We start from the raw sequence: 17,920 nt of genomic DNA, 5'->3' as shown, positions 1-17,920 counted from the left end.
CCCTAGTCTTTATATTCAGGGGTCTGCCAGTAATTGCCTTTCAAACGGGGACCAACTGTTCCAACTTAGGGCATAGGGATGCTGCTGCTCAGATCTAAGTGCTACCTGTAGAGTTATTAAGTTGTAAAAGAAGAATAAAGCTTTGAAAAGAATCCCTTTGTCTGTCTGGACTTGGCTACTGGATTAGACTGAGAGAGCCCTCCAAGGAGCCCTTGACAGCGACAATGGAACCAATTACCTGGGGAGGTGGTGGGCTCTCCCACACTGGAGGCCTTCAAGACGAGGCTGGACAGCCATTTGTCAGGGATGCTCTGACTTGGATTCCTGCATTGAGCAGGGGGTTGGACTCGATGGCCTTGTAGGCCCCTTCCAACCCTACTATTCTATGATTCTGTGATTCTATGATATGTTCCAGGGGAGCTCAGGCAGTAGTAAGAAGGGGTTCAAAAATTAAGTCATGGTAAACCCTGGGTTAATTTTAGCCTTCAAGATTGCAGTATTAAGATTTGGCTCACATTATCCTTTGAGACCATGGCAGCCATATTATGTGCTAACCCCATGGATCGTCTTTTGGCAGCTGGTTGCAATTGTGTGTCAGAAACTGATCTCCTGCTGTGTTCAGCATGTTGAACTGACTGAGATGCATCCCACATGCTAAGTCCTTTGGTAGCATGGGTAGAAGTCAACATGGGCCATCTTAAAATTGCATGACCTCAAAAGGTCATGGGTAGAGTTCCAAACTAGAATATTGGCCATAGAACTCAAGTATATTTAAGAGAATATATCTGCATGTGAATTAATCAACCACACAGAGTGTGCCCTGTGTGGCATCTTTGGCAGACCTGGACAAGCTGCAACTGATTTTGTGTTTTGCAGTGAAATGTTCCCACACTTTTACCTGCCAGCCTTTTTAAAAAAAAAAAAACCCACTCCACTCACACACACTCCCCCATGAGATTCTGTGAAAATATTGAGATGACTTTATTATTTCTCTCAGGGTGTGGGTTTAAAAAGATGTTTCAGAGAGATACGCAGGTAAAGTTACACTGGTGTATTTTCTTTTCATATTTTGGAGAATTTCCTCCACTCTCAAACGTCTTGTTTTATTAACCTATTCGTGCTAACAAAGCTTCAGGACTCAGAGTTGTACAGTTCAAGGAGAGAAAGGTTCTGATTTCAAGGCATTGATGTTTTAAATGCGATCTTGGGTACCACAAAAAAGCCCATTTTTCCATTTCAAGAAAGTATGAGGGTTGGCTTTTGTCTTTTTGCTATCTGTCTTTTTCTCAACTCAACTTAATTTTCTTCATGATGATGGGGGTGGGACAGTTTGCTTTCACATTCTGCTGAATGTCTGAGTTGGTTGCATGTTTGTCTTGGAGAACTCAACAAAAATAGAATATAATTTTATAGAAATAGTTGTTTTCTGTTGTAGTACAGGAAGTACCCAAAAATCTGATGAGGGAAAACATGCTAGAAATGTTTAAGAAATTGGAAAATGGCTTTATACTCTCATTAATGAGAGGCCATCATTATCACCACCAGCACCCAAAAAGATGAGGGCCAAACTAGATGCAACATTAATTGAATGCAAGTTATGTGCATGTTTTTGTTACGTAAGTCTCGGTTGCAGGGGAGCCTGAGCAGCCTCAGACCATGTGGGGCTGAGAATGGGAATTTTAACCCTTTCTCTTCCTATATTTCATGGGAAGCCATTAGCACCTTGAAATACAGTTAACAACTTCAGAGAGGCCATTTTCCTCAAGACTGTGGCAGGGAGAGAAAAAGTTAAACTCCACCACCACCCCCAACACATACCACCATTCTGAGGCTGTTCAGGCTTCCCTGAGGGTGCTATTTACGTAACAGAAAATATGCACGCAAGTTGCATCGTGCATTTAGTGTCAAGTACAATTTGGCCCTGGGTTTGGGGGCTTCACTGGTTGTCCCATATGGAGAAACAACTAGAAAACAAGAAGCCACAGCAGGGAACAGAAACATAATAGTCTCATAATACACTCCCTCTCTCATAACACTAGAACCTGGGGTCATCTGTTTCTGGCCCATGTCCGTTTTGCATATATACAGTCATAGGGCAGTATCCAATACTGCTGCTCAGCCTTTGCTGGTTCTGTTGTGCTTGCGTTACCCACCACTTGTGCAGTAGGGTGTTTGCATTTGTAAAAGTAACCCTGGACATGACCAGAAATGCTGGTTTCCAGAACAGGACTGATCAGTGGAGTTCCTAATGCAAGTTCCGCTGATCCTCACCCTTCTGGAAATGAGTGCTTCTGGTCATTTCAGATTGCTTTGGGAACTGCTAAGTTCCCATTATGCTAGCAGTAGGTCCCACTATTGCGTGGGCAGTATTGGATACTGCCCACAAGTCCATTCCATTCCATTTCACATCAACCTATAATTTTTTTTAATTGCTTTTATTTTTGTATGCAGTCTCCCATGACATGTGCATTTTGTATGCAACTTTCCCTAATATATGTCAGGGATATCAGAGAGATCTGCAACAGAATCAAATGAGTTAGTACTTCTGTGAATTCAGCCTGCAAATTCCTCAGTGGACTGACTTTCCCAAATTGCAAGCTGAAAATGCACATTTCCCCCATAGACTAAAGCATAAAAATGTGCATGGGGGGGGATTTACACATTTTGGGGAGGATTTGTGCACTTTGGGGGGATTTGCACATTTACACAAGTGTGAATTTGCACAAATTTGGGAAACTGGAAAAAATCCAATTCTGCCAATGAGTGGACGATGGAACGAAGGCACCTGACAATCCGTGAAATGCAGATGGAACAAACTTTACAAAATCCATACATCCCTTATATACACATTTTCATGCTTAATGTTTGACCTGAGAATTGCATTCCAAAATTCAGAGAATTGTGCAGTCTGAAGATTAACTGTGTTCTGACTTGCAAATTGGTCCAGAAAGAGTAAATTAGGTTGTTTTGCTTAAACTTGTGGACCAAACAAAATTCTCCCCTATCCAAGGGTAATGTTCCTCCTCAGTGTAGAAATCCAACTCCAGAAAACAGAAAAGCATAGTCTCTAGGTCTCCACATGTAAAAATGTAAAAACAAAACACACAAATCCAACAGAGTATTATTATTTTGTTTTTAATGAATAAACCAGCCTTACTCAACTTGGTGCCCCCCAGATGTTTTGGACTGCAATTCCCATCATTCCCAGCCAGCATGGGCATTGGTCCAACACATCTGGAGGGCACCAGGTTGGAGGAGGATGGCATAAACTTTACACTCATAGAGTTTTTAATAAGGATGATGTCTCTTAGTTTTGATGGACTATTTCTGTATTTTAATGGTAGGGATTTTTTTTTTGTGCTATCAAACCAGTCTGGGCATATAAAAAAAACACCCTTTCCAATAAAAATCACATTTAAAAACATTTTATAAGGGGAGTTAAATCATCTTGGCCAGCTCTCTTGATGTTTTTGTTTGGTTTTCCTGTAGGTGTTCTGGGGTCACTGCATCAATGCCTTGATCCACTCCATCATTCTCTTTTGGTTTCCACTGAAAGCATTGGAACATGGTAAATAAATGCTTCATTCTTTTCCATATGTCAGCCAAATAGTCTTCAGCCTTTCTAATCCAGCTCCGGTGTGTTTGTGGGTCACTCCAGGTTCTTGGGAAATTAATCATGACCGACAGGCCAACAGCTTTCCGGGCCCAAACATTTATCAATGATGACCTTCCAGATCCTCCCTTTTTGCATGCAGTCTTCCATAGATAGCAATTTCCATTCTTCAGAAATTGTATAATTCAAGGAGGAACCTTACATGCAACTGCATTTACTTAGAATTGATTTATACAGCTTTAAAAACACACATAATGGATTGGATCCAAATTTAGTCATACTTGAGAGTAGACCCACTGAAATCGATGGGACATTGATTTCCATGAATCTACTCTAAGTAGAACAAAATCTGGATCCAACCCAGTGATTTCAATGACTAGGCTGGTATTATAAAGCTTCAACTTTGTGTTGGCTTTCTGTTGGGTCTCGGGGGAAAAACAGCAATTTGTCCAAAAATTTGTGATACTGAATGAGTAATTTGAGGAGGAATGATTTGTTTGAGTGAGTTTTACCCTTAAAAGCAGGCTAAAAATTATTTTAAATAAAAAATAAATGACATTTTGTGAAATGGGCCCTTCCCCAACAATTGTTTCTCCATATAATTCCAGTGATTCATCAACGTATTTACTTGGAAGTCCTACAGAAGACAATGGAGGGTTCTTCGAATTAGATTGCACTGTTGATCTCTTATTTACCCCATCCTGCCTCCCTGCCCCAAAAAACCATGGGATGCCTTTTAAAAACATAAGCCTGCTTTTGAATAAAGCATATTTGGATGTTTTGCATGACATTCTTATTTTTAAAAAGTAAGAAATTCAAAGATAGAAAGCATTTTTTCCTAGTAGTTCATGTTTAAAAATAGCATTGTACAGAATACACACGGTGACTATATATTTTTTAACAAGCCACCTTCAATCACTGCACCTCTCAAATAAAATGAGGATGAAGGAACCATCTGCCCACTCTGTAAAAGTGTGTATTTTTATCTAGATATTTTACTGCTGTCCATAATGGCAGCCACCAGTGAGGGGCAAAGGACACAGCCTTTTTGCGGTTGCTGTGGTTGTTTTGTTAGGGTGGCAGCCATTGTGAATTTCCCAAAATTCAAAAACCACCTCAGAAGGAAGCTTTCTGAGAAAAACAAAATAGCAACTGCTCCAGTTCTCTTCTCCGCTTCCCCACCACCACCACCAAATGAATTTTGCTTCACCCTTTAAATATAGCTGATTCAAAACAGCTGATGTCAGGATTGGTGCAACAGCTGAGAAATGATCTTTTTCAATGCAGTACAACCTTACTTTTTGTATGTTAATGTAGTTACTTGAAGTGAATGTCTATCAAAAAGAGGAATGTGATGTGAAGAGCTTGTCACCATGTGAATAAGGCTCCATAAAAATGACCCGAACTCCAGTGTAATGGGATGCCACCAGAGTGATATGGTCACAGGAACATGGAAGCTACCTTGTACTGAGTCAGACCTCTCATCCATCCAGACAGTATTGTCAACACTGACTGGCAGCACCTATCCAGGGTTTCAGGCAGGAGTTTTTCCAGCTCTTCCTGGAGATGCCAGGGATCGAATATTGGGCCTTCTGCATGCAAAGCATGTGCTCTAACAAAGAGGCATTTATCCTTATTTGTATATCCTTTAACTTAAGTTTCTACTTTACATATTAATGATTCAGCTTTCATACTGGTAATGAAATTAATGATTAGATCCAGTCTTACTGATTTTAGGGTGCTGTCTCCAGAGACACTGGAGATTTAAATTGGAACAGATAAATAAACATGTTTTAAGACAAATACACTTCCAAGCAGAAATGCTTGGCTGCTTTTGCTAGTATTCAAGGGGCGATGGATATAGAACTTCTATCCTTCTTTGTATCTGAGGGAACAATTTAAAAAACTTCAGATGAAAAAAAATGTCATTCACACTGGCATGTCCTTTAACCTCTTGTCTTCCTTAGGATGCAACATGCATATGTGCAATGAATAGGTACTTTTCCTAGCACATCCTGGCCATCTCTGTCAGTTGTAGAAGGAAAACGGTCTTTGCAGGGGAACTTTAAATGTCATCGAGAAATCTGTTCAAGTCCAAATATTTTAGAAGAATGTCGATGTCATAGTTTTGTCTATATGGTTTACTTTGTAATATCATGAATCTTAGGGATGCTGGAGAAATTCGAGATGGACTAAAATGAGATCGGATTTCCAAGAACCCGACCTGGAGAAGCCCCTGCTGAATGACCCCCTCAGGCTGCATGGGGGTCTGTGGACTTTAGGATTTTTTTTTTACTTTCCCGAAATTTATGCATTTAAATTCGTAGGAACATACATCCGTTTCTGCTGAGGAAACACTGAATGGAATAGGGGGCAATACACTAAAAGTAAATTATGTAAACACTTACGTAAATACTTACATAATTATTTGCATATTTTTCCGCATGACGAAAAAAAAAATTCACATCTGTCTGTGGGCAGATGATGGAACAAAAGGCACCTGACAATCCGCAAAACACAGACAGAGTGGATTTTACACAGTCCGTACTTCCCTAATCATGATAAACGTATAGACAAAACTATGACATTGACATTCTTCTAAAATATCTGGACCTAAATAGATTTCTCAATGACATTTTCAAAAGCTATACATCAGCCTTCCCCAGCCTGGTGCCCTCCAGCTGTGTTGGACTACAGCTCCCATATTTCCCCACTATGCTGCCTTGGGACTATGGGAGTTGTAGTCCAACATATCTGGGGGACACTGGGTTGCGAAACACTGCTATACACTCTAGTAGAGAGAGAATACACTGTATACAGAGCCACCATCAGAAGCAGAAATGGAAAATGCCAGAGCCATTGAGGATGGTAGATTATGGGTTCTTTACTGATCTTATCTCATTCATACTCAACAAGGGCCCTGTGGAGTGGGTCATTATTCTTGTTTCCCATGTGGGGAACAGATGTTGATAGTGCTCAAGGCTATTAATTACATTCAGTAAACAAAAAACCTTTCGGTTTAACATGTTGCGTTAAGGGCTTTGCATGTTCACTGGATCTCCAAACTGCCAGGAAATTACAGCTGTTACAGGTCCCGCCCTTAACAGACATGTTGTTGTTTAGGCAATATGCCTATGGTATGGCATCCTGTGCTGAAATTACTTCCAGCTTCACCACTGCCTTTGAGCTGGGTAGCTGTCAGTAGCAAAGTGGTAGACCTGAGCCCCACATTTGTCTGTTCGCTGGAATAGACACATGGAGTCTATGCAACTGAAGCTACCATTCACATTACAAGTACCCAACTGACTATCAGTACCATCCACATAGAATGATAGAGTTGACAGTCATCTAGTCCAACTCCCTGCCACAAGTCAAGCATTTTAAACCACCATTCCTTTTAGTCAACTGAGGCTGCAATACTATATCCACTTGCCCAGGAATAAGCCACATTAAATTCAGTGGGTCTTACTTCTGAGTATAGGATTGCACTGTAAGTGAGAGAATGGACGGGACAGGTCAAGGACTACTGACAGCACAACATTGTGCATGGAGGTAGCATAATGTTGTGCACCACTACGCACTCCAGATTTGGAGCAGCACTGAAGCAATCATTTTCTGCCCCAGAGCCCAGCTCTATCATATGCAAACGTGATTTGCTTACCATGTCATCCTAATACAGTCAAACTGCGGTTCAACTTAACTATGTTTAGCAAAAACAAGCCAGCTTCAAACCATAATTTACAAAGCTGGCTTGTTTCCACTGACCATAGCTGAGATGAACCAGAGTTTAGGGTTTGAATGTAATGCTAAACTATGGATAATTTAAAATGGAAATGGATGCTTCTGATTGCCTCCTTGTGACCATGCTATAGTAGAAGAGAAGGCTGGTCCTCTTAATGCTAAAGCACGGTGAGTGGCTAAGAATTGTTTGTCTGGTTAAATCTTACTTCTGCCATGAACTCACTAGGTAGTTTTAGCCAAGCCTTTCTCTCTTTCTCTCTCTCTCTCTGCCTCGGTTCCCCTCATCTGTAATATAGGATAGTAATACTGGCCTCACACAGAGTTCTTGCAAGAATCACAGATATGTGTGAATCATTTTGAACAAATTAAAGATCTGTATATATTGAACATTTTTTAAGGCTGCTTTTTTATTTAAATACTACTTTGAAGCCAGGATTGGACCATATTCAAAATCCAAGTCAGTTCTGATAGTGTGTGTCCCCCCACGCCTCTCTGAGACATTTCATTAGAGCATAATTTACTCATTCAGGCGACTTGTAGATTCTGGCCTCCAGTCTCTGTTTTAAATCTGCCTCACCTACGCTGACATGTGCGTCTTCGGCAGCCATGTTGAAAGCTGCTGGAACTTGATCATTGTGTAATTCTTCTGGGTTACAGCCCTTTTCGATTAATTTGGGGATTCATACTGCTGCCATGTGTTCTCTTTTCCGTGGGGGGCGGTCCTTAATCTTTTACTCGGCAGGATCTAAGCACTAATCCAGGGCTACTTGAAGTATTGCCAAGTCTGGCACTTCCATATGTTAAATTAACACGTATTCACCTTTTTGCACACTCAGAGAGGAAAGAGAGTGTTGGAACATAAGATGCCCGTCACTTAACACCCACCAAGAGGTTTTAAGATATCAGATATATGTGCTAGAAAGATGATTTTGCTCCTTCATTTTTTTGTAACGGTTGGATAAAATTATCCCCTTATTTCAAGGAAAAATCAAATAAAAATAAACATAGCAGGGATGTCTGCATGCAGTACAGTGGCACAAAAATGATATGGTCACTAGAATTTTTCGTCACCTAGAGATACTTTGATCATTAGTTCTTGGCAGAATTTCCCCGTCTACTCGCTCTTAATGGTGGGGTGTGTATGTAGACTATTTCTGAACATTTAATGGCTTCAGTATTAACTAACACAATCATTACACTATTTGCCTCCAAAGTGCTGCTTTTGAAAAGAGCTTTGAAAAACCCAGTGTGCAAAATTCATCCTCTCCACAGAGAGAAATCCAGGATACATGTTTCAAAAACACATCAGGAAGCTAAAGTACATTCAGACTCATGCAGAATGTTCTCTGGTCACATAGTTACCTTTCATTACCTTTGCTGAAAGTAATGGTATAGTTAAATGTAAACTGTGGTATATTTGTATATACCTTCCTTCTTTTCTTTGACTTTTCTTTAGTCTAACTCTTTTTGTATCAACATGTACTCCTGTTTCATTTATTATATTTGTGAATTGAGATATGTTTTAAGGCTGCAATCCTAGATTCACTTACCTGGGAGGAAGCCTCACTGAATACAGTGGGACTTACTTTTGAGTAGGCAAGTGTAAGATTGCTCTGTTCATTGCTTCCATCTGCATTTATCTTAACTGTTTGTACTGTCTGAAAATCTTAAAATAAGTGGCTTTTTAAACAAGAACAGTTCCTTGAGTGAGAATAGTGTTTAATTTCTGTTATCTTTTTCAGATGCAGTATTTACAAATGGCCAAAGTGTAGACTATCTGTTTGTTGGAAACATTGTTTATACAGTAAGTTATCAATGTTGAGCGAAAATGCTACACATGGCCGGTGACATGTCTTTAGCTCTTTAGCCATGTATTTCCTCATATCATGCATGGTAGGTTTGTGATTGCCAAACGATGTTGTTGAAAATTATGCCTGTTTAATTCCTGCCATCATGCAACAGTTAAAGGGTCACAGAGACCCTGCCATGAGGAACTTATGGCAACAGTAGGGCCCCTGTTGGCTGAACGGCAGCCGCCAACTGACACTTGGGGCACTGAGAAATAAATTCAGGGCCCATGGCCCTAGTCCTAGTGATGCCCCTAGGAACATATAAGAGGTCATATTCAGATAGTTCTTATTTGGTGACTGTGTGAGGTGTTGGGATGCTTCTGATCACCACAGCTCAAATGTGTCACGCCCTTGCATTCCCATCCTCACCAATGGAAGCCATTTGTGTGCCTTGTGTGTGGCCAGAGGACCATGATGTACAGAATCTGCTTCTTCTGCTCTTCTAGTCCATTCACATGGCATCCTGTGGTCACACAGTCTTTATGGCTGGACTTCTAGGGATAAGCATTTCCCATGCTCCCAGTTTTGCACTACAGCATCCAACAAAGATTGCTAGACACTGCCGTCAGGACAAGCAGAGTTTTCCTATCATTCTTATCCCCCTTCTAGATTTCTGAAATGTGTTGGACACTACAGTTTATTTATTTTTCATCTAACAATATTTCCAAATCACTTATATTAAAGACATTTCTAAGCAATGTACAAAAACATCATATCCTTCACGTAGAGGACAAGATTACCTTCCTGAGAAGGCCTGTTGGAAAAGGTATGTTTTCAGTAGATGCCAAAAACCCAGAAGGGTTGGCACCTGCCTAATTCTTAGCAGAAGGAGTTTCAGAGAGTGGGAGCTAAGATACTAAGGGCCCTATTTCAAGCCATGATGGACCAGACCTCCAGAATCTTGGGTACCACCAGGAGGGTATCTACTAGCAGGCCAGTAGAGGATCAGGTCATCCCTTAAGTATCCTGGTCCTAAGTTGTCTAGGGCTTTGTAAACAAGTACCTGGTCTGGCAGCATATAGGCATTAAAAAATAAAATGGCATTTAATTTCTACATGTTTGTGCCTTTATGCCTTTGCAAGTATGTCCTAAATTTAAATACTGCTGTCTTTTGAAAAAGACTGTGAACAAGGAATGCATGCTGGGATTCAATGTTGTTGTTTTTCTGTACTTCTCTCTTCCTGTAGTATGTTGTGGTGACAGTTTGCCTGAAAGCTGGTTTAGAAACGACAGCATGGACAAAAGTAAGTATTAGAAATTTGGTAATCATAACTTTTCCCCTATTTCTATTATATACTCTTATGAGCAAAGAAAAGGACATAATGAATTTGGAATCTGTTTTTGCAGTTTATGTGTTGAATCTGTATTTTATTCCAGGGGAGGGGTTTACCACTGTCAATTTTTCTTTTTATTTCTGCCCCCAAATTATGTAGGGATAAAGACAAGGATGGACCTTGCGACACTGAGGTTGTGCAGGTATCTGCGGCTCATGGATATTTGAGGTGGGGGAGGATAAAGATACGGTTGTGTGTGTATCTGTATCTGTATATAGATAACCACTTACAGATGGAATGAGCATTCTGATTTGCATTAGTGACTGGACAAATGAAACCAGGTGATGAGATTCACCCTGAGTTACTTAGAGCGCAATCCTATGGGGATAGTTGGTTGCCTCCGAACTCGGAGGCGGCTGACTATCCAGTGCTGGGTGGGTGGAGCATGGAGGGCATCTACTTCTCTGTGCTCCAGCCACCCAGCATTTGCAGCTCAGTGGCCAATTTCGGCTGTCTAACTGGGGTGCCTTGGAGCTGGAGGGGAGGCTGCACGGTGGATAGGAAGCATAGTAACAGCACTTCCCGGTCTCTTCCCCTCCCCGCCCCCAGGAACGCCCCCTTTTCAGCTGCTCCGCACTGCTCTTACAAGCACAGAGCCGGGGACGAACTGTACCACCTATGAGGCAGCAAAGGAGGGGGCAGGGAGTTGGGGTTCTGGGAACCAAAAAATTCTGTGGCCATCTAGATGCTGTCTGGTGGCCATAGGATTGTGCCCTTAATGTATTGGATCTGGGAAGACAACAAGTGTGTAATCTTATGTATGTGGCATAACTGGATCACTCTCCATCCTTTCGACAATGGAAAATATCAAGCAAGGTTAAAATATTTCTTTAATATACTTCCTTGTGTGTGGCTTCAAAAATGTAGGTTTGGCAACCTTGCTGCCCTGAACCCACGCATTCAGTAAGTACATACATTCAAATCACATGGCTTAGGCATATGGTGCCTCTTTAAATCTTATTTATTTATTTATTCATTCATTCATTCATTCATTCATTCATTTCATTTCATTTCTATACTGCCCAATAGCCAAAGCTCTCTGGGCGGTTCACAAAAATTAAAACCAAAGAGCACACAATAAAACAATATAAATATATAAAACATTAAAACCACAGTATAACAATATAACCAGAATAAAACCTAGCAGCAATGCAGGAATTTAAAATACAGATTTAAAACAGCAAAGCTAAATGTCTAGAAAGCTAAAATGCTAAAATGCCTGGGAAAATAAAAAGGTCTTCACCTGGCGCTGGAAAGAATACAATGTAGATGCCAGGCAAACCTTACTAGGGATCTCATTCTACAGCTGGGGTGCCACAATAGAAAAGGCCCTCCTCCTAGTAGCCACCCACCTCACTTCCTTTGGCAGGGGCTCACAGAGAAGGACCACTGAGGATGGTCTTAGGGTCCAGGCAGGCACATATGGAAGGAAGCAATCCTTCAGATAACCTGGCTCCAAGCCGTTAAGGGCTTTGAATGTTAATACCAGCACTTTGAATTGAGCCCGGAAATGGACTAGCAGCCAGTGCAGCTGGAAAAGTACTGGTGTAATACGACCTCGCTGGCCAGTCCCTGTTAACAATCTTGCTGCCCTATTTTGGACCAGCTGAAGTTTCCGGTCTGTTTTCAAAGGCAGCCCCACGTATAACGCATTGTAGTAATCCAGATGAGAAGTTATCAGAGCATGGATAACTGTAGCTATCTCTGTCCAGATAAGGGCGTAGTTGGTATGCCAGCCCAAGCTGATAAAAAGTGCTCCGTGCCACTGAGTTCACCTGTGCCTGAAGTGACAGTTCTGGATCCAAGAGCCCCCCCAAACTACGAATGTGATCCTTTCGGGGGAGTGCAACCCCCTCCAGAACAGGTTGAATATCACCAAGGCGGACAGATGAACCACCCACTAACAGTACCTCCGTCTCGTTTGGATTGAGTTTCAGTTTATTGGCCCTCATCCAGTCCATTACCATGCCCAGTCCCTGATTCAGAACAGCCACTGCCTCACCTGGGTTTGATGAGAAAGAGAGGTAGAGCTGGGTGTCATCCACATATTGATGGCACCTCGGCCCACACCTCCGGATAACCTCCCCCACCAGTTTCATGTAGATGTTAAACAGCATGGGGATAAAATAGAGCCCTGTGGAACCCCATGGCGTAATTGCCATGGCACAGAGCAATAATCCCCCAGCACCACCTTCTGGAATCGGCCATCCAAGTAGGAGCAGAACCACTGCAGTGCAGTGCCTCCAACTCCCAACCCAGACAACCTATCCAGAAGGATACCATGGTCTATGGTATCGAAAGCCTCTGAGAGGTCCAGGAGAATCAACAGGGACACACTCCCCTGTTCCTCTCCTGGCAGAGGTCATCCCACAGGGCAACCAAGACAGTTTCCATTCCAAAACCAGGCCTGAAACCTGACTGAAATGGATCTAGATAATCCATTTCATTCAAGGGTGCCTGGAGCTGCCCTGCAACCACCCGCTGAAACAACTTGCCCAGGAAGGGGATGTTGGCCACTGGCCTATAGTTGGTAATGTCCTCCAGGTCCAGGTTAGGCTTTTTCAGGTGTGGTCTGATTACCGCCTCTTTTAAAGAGGCCGGCACCACTCCCTCTCTCAAGGAGGAATTTATAACCTCCTGGAACCCAGCTGGACATCTCCTCCTTGTTTGATGTAATAAGCTATGAAGGGCAAGGGTCAAGCACACAAGTGGTCAAGTTGGACTTGACCAAGCACCTTGTCCGCATCCTCAGGCCTCAATAACTGAAACTCATCCAATAAAACTGGACCAGACGGTGCTCTGAACGCCTCTACCAATGGAACTGCATTAATCGTGGTGTCCAGTTCATGATGAATCTGAGCAACTTTGTCTTCAAAGTGCCGTGCAAACTCATCACAGCATGCAACCAAGGGTTCCACAGTCTCTCTCCCTGGCCCAGAATGTAAGAGGCCACAGACCACTCGGAAAAGCTCCACTGGACGACACTGAGAAGATGCAATGCTGGTGGAAAAGAACTGTCTCTTTGCCACCCTCACTGCCACAGAGTAGGCTCGATAAGGACCTCTAAGCTGTGTTCGGGCAGACTCAGCATGAGTTTTCCTCCACCTGCGTTCTAGCTGTCTCCCCTCTTGCTTCATTGCCCTCAGCTCAGGTGTATACCAAAGAGCTGGCCAGGCTCTGCTCAGAGGGAGAGGGTGCTTGGGTGTGATTGTGTCAACCACCCAAGTCATCTCTGCATTCCACAGAGCGACCTGGGCTTCGACAGGAGCACCAGCCATACCAGCAGGAAAATCCCCCAGAGCCCTCTGGAATCCATCGGAATCCATTAGCCTCCAGGGGCAGACCATTTTAATAGGTCCCCCACCCTTGCAGAGGGGAAAGGCTGCCAAGAGTCTAAACCTCAACAGGAAGTGATCTGACCATGACAAAGGGACAGATGCTAATTCCTCCACTTTCAGATTACCATCCTCCTGCCCAGTCAAGAAAACCAGATCAAGCGTGTGTCCTTTTACATGCATTGGGCCGATCACATGTTGGGACAGCCCCATGGTTGTCATGGCAGCCATGAAGTCCTGAGCCACCCTGGATACGGCAGCCTCGGCATGGAAGTTGAGATCCCCTAGGACCATCATCCTATCGGTCCTCAACACCAAGTCTGAGACCACCTCCATCAGCTCAGGCAGGGAGTCTGATGGGCAGTGGAGTGGGCGGTACACCAACAGAATCCCTAATCTGTCCCAGGTACCCAGCACAAGGTACAAGCACTCAAGATCTGCACTCGAATGAGCAGGAAGCCTGGAGAGAGGGATCGAATTCCTATAGACCACAGCAACCCCCTGCTCCCTGACCCTCAAGTCGGTGTTGGTGCTGCACTGAGTACCCAGGAGGACATAGCTGGGGGAGAGTAACCGTACCCAGTTCCCCCACCCTGGTCTCAGTAATACATACCAGGTCAGCCCCCTCATCCACAATCAAATCATGGATGAGGGAGATTGTATTTTGGACCGACCTGGCATTCAGCAGTAGCAGCACCAGACCTGAGGGCAAACTGGAAAGGCTGCCAGGAGCCATCAGGTTTGGGGAAGAACCAAAAGAGGGGATAGCTATAAGGTGTCTAGCCCCTCTTCTCCTCAGCTCTTAATCCCCCAACACCATACCTCCCCCTACCTTGACCACAGTTGTGGTGGCACCTCCCCGACCTCCCGAGTTGCTCAATGGACTTCCTGGGCACATATTCAAGTGTTAAGATGTAAAATATAAGACAGTATAAAATAATGTAAAAAAGAGCAGCAGCTAAGAAGGCGCAGATGAGATCCGTGTTTGCCCCTTTCTTCCTGGTCTTTAAAGCTGCTGCCCTCTGCTGCTGCTATTTGCTGCTAGTATCTCTGATTGCTGGTATCTATGGAGAGGCGGCGGGTGGGTCTTCATATGCTCCTCCATGCGTCTCCAAGTGCGATCCTAAGAGGTCCACCTGGTGCAGCTGGTTTAAATCTTATTAAACACTGAATAATTTGATGCTTTTCCCTACTGTGAGTGAAGTACAGTAACTACTGACCTGAGCCAAAATAGGTTCTCATGAAAACTAGTAAATTCCCTTTTTAAAAATGCACTGTACTTTTGCCTGGTATTGGATACAAATTTAGGCGTGTGCAACTGGGCTGGCATAAGTAGACCTCTCTGCTCCTTCCTCCCCATGGCCACCCCTCCAGCACCCTGAAAATGCAGACAGAGGGTTGGGGACCATACTGAATGGGGTGAGCTGTGATGCGGAGAGAGGACTGATCCCCAAAAATTGAGTGGAGGCCCCTTCTGTGAGTAAGTCCTTTCCATCGACAGATGGCAGATCCTGGATCCAACCCCTGGTCTTGTTTCTTTGTTTAACTCAGTTCATAAATGTGTTTCCGTCATGTTGTAAAAACAAAACTGAGTAATGTTTCCCTCTAAGCCCACTTGTAGCTGGCAAGCCTTATTGTTTCAGCTGTGGGCAACTCTCCATACGAAGACCTCCTCCAAGTACTTGAGAAGTATTGAGTGTGTGCCATCGAGTTAAGCCTCATCTCCATCATCAGGTGGATTGGTTACATGTAGTTTAGTCTCAGGAGTGAGAAAATCCCATTGCTGAATGAGAGAATATGATAGTTGGAAATGAAAGACTTGAATAAATAAATCAGGACGAATGCACGGTAGTTGTCGCTCAACAAGGCAGAAGGAGAGCTCAGATTGTTTGCATATTCTTTGACTTGCACAAACAACAGAGCCATTTGCTAGTGACACAGCGCAGAACTGTTTGCTATTGCATATAATGTTGGTACATCTGTGGTCTACAAAAGACTATTGGAGGACTGCAGAACCAATGTCTGAGAATCCGGGCCTGCAGTCCTAAACACATTTACCTAGAAGTAAGTCCCAGTATGCTCAGTGGAACTTGCTTCCAAGTAAGCATGCATAGGATTAGGCTGCAAGGGATTTCCTAAAAGCTACCTGTGAAAATCATGGTGTGTTTCTTAAATCCCTGTTGATTTTTCCTGGGTTATAGTGAGTTTCATTCTTTTGTATGTTTTAGCAGTTTAAATTTGTTATTTTATTTTGTTTTATTTACTATTGTAAGACACTTTGGGAAGCATTTCAGGGAGAAAAGTTTCTATTTTTAAACACAAAGATTCCCCTAGGAATGTATTAGTTACTTGGTTGGTTGGTTGGTTGGTTGGTTAGCTATTTTTATTCATGCAAGTTATAGGATGCCCTATAGCCAATGTTCTCTGGGCAGCTTATAGGGATATAATAAAGCAATCCAGTACAGCCTGTAGAATCAAATAACAAATCATCATCATCTTAACATCGGTCCTATATGGCCCATTCTGTGAAGAGCCACAGTTTTAAAATAATGGCTTTTCCCTTAATTCTAGAATTGGGCAAGTGCTGGGTACATTCTAGGGCACACTGTCTGGAGTGGCAGTAAAAGCCAACATAAATCTGAGTGCATGTCCTAGAACAGAAGTGGCCAGGCTTCAGGGCTGCGGGATCTACTTTGCTTTTTACCAGATTCCTGAGATCCACCAACCAGAACTTGTGCAAAAGACACACACTTAGAATTAAAGGATTCTGAACCCAGGAGTTTATTGTGAGTAGCAGAACTGAAGGCGCTCACAGTCCTTCCATGAAAAAATACACTCCTGGTTACTCCCAAGCTCCCTTCATTTTTTGACAATATAATTTAGGTTGGAGAGCGGGAATCATAAAGCTGCTGCTACTGGTGAACATTTGGTTGTCAAGAATTGCCAATCTACTGGAAATCACCCAGAGATCTACCAGCAGATCAAGATCTGCCTTATGCCCAGACCTGCCCTAGAATAATTCTCTACAGTTTGGAAGATGCACATGGATTCCTCAGCAGACAAGCCAATGTAGGAAGTTTGCCCTAAAGACAGAACAGTCTGAAAGTCACTGATGTAGAAGAATGTTACTAAAAAAAATTACTCAGGAAATGAGAAAGTTTCAAGGTATTTAGTCACCTACTTTTGATAGGAACATCTGAAGAACCCTCCTGGATCAGACCAAAGGTTTCTGTAGTCCACGGGTGCAAAAAGTGGAACCCATGGACCACATGCAGCCCACCAACCCATCTCCAGCAGCCCATCAGAACCCCACCCCTGCAGCACCACTGTCTGGGGTTTTCCACATTGGTGCTAACAAGGGAATCCCTTCCTTTATCTCTGATCTCTTATCAAAGACCTCATCAGAGATCGGAGATAAGGCAGGGCGTTCCATGTTAGTGTTAGCACCAGTAAGAGAAACCCCAGTGATTCCCTTCCTAGTGCTAGGAAGGGAATCCCCAGGCTCGTGTGTGGCTGTGTGTGTTTGTGTGTGTGTGCAAGCTTGCAAATGTGTACATGTGCTGCCCCCTGGCACCATCCAGTGCAGCCCAAAACCAAAAAAGGTTGTGCATGCCTGATCTTGTCCCACATTCTGCTTCCCACCATGGCCAGTCAAATGCCCCCAAGAAATCCTCAAGCAAGACTTGTAGACAATAGCCCTCTGTCAAGGGCTCCTTGGAGGCCTCTCTCAGTCTAATCCAGTAGCCAAGTCCAGACACAGACAAAGGGATTCTTTTCAAAGCTTTATTCCTCTTTTACAACTCAACAACTCTACTGTTAGCAACTAGATATGAGCAGCAGAGTGCTCATATGCCCTAAGTTGGAACAGTTGGTCCCCGTTTGAAAGGGAATCACTGGCAGACCCTGAGCTTATGGGCTAGGGAGAGTCCCTCCCCTTTTCTCTTGGATCCTCTGGGCGCAACCGTTGTTTGCGCGCCAACCGGGCACTACGCCTCCTTTCCACGCCCTCCATTTGACGCCGCTCCCTGCGTCGGCGTTGCGCGTCCA

At 43.3% G+C, this 17,920-nt stretch overlaps 1 protein-coding gene across 1 annotated transcript in view; it reads left to right on the top strand.

Moving 5' to 3' along the window:
• Positions 1–17,920, top strand: part of ATP8A2 (ATPase phospholipid transporting 8A2) — a 519,580-nt gene that overhangs the window by 359,541 nt on the left and 142,119 nt on the right. Inside the window, exons 31-33 of the mRNA XM_084845428.1 lie at positions 3,490–3,568; positions 9,097–9,158; positions 10,392–10,448. Of these exons, the coding sequence (XP_084701554.1) occupies positions 3,490–3,568; positions 9,097–9,158; positions 10,392–10,448 (198 nt within the window). The remainder of the gene's footprint in view (positions 1–3,489; positions 3,569–9,096; positions 9,159–10,391; positions 10,449–17,920) is intronic.

The sequence above is a fragment of the Heloderma suspectum genome, chromosome 3 (assembly GCF_057233095.1).
Source record: "Heloderma suspectum isolate Gila_16-S chromosome 3, 16-S_ref, whole genome shotgun sequence".
Lineage (NCBI taxonomy): Eukaryota > Metazoa > Chordata > Lepidosauria > Squamata > Helodermatidae > Heloderma > Heloderma suspectum.
The sequence above is the reverse complement of the archived record's forward strand: the minus strand, read 5'-3'. Positions and strand labels throughout refer to the sequence as shown.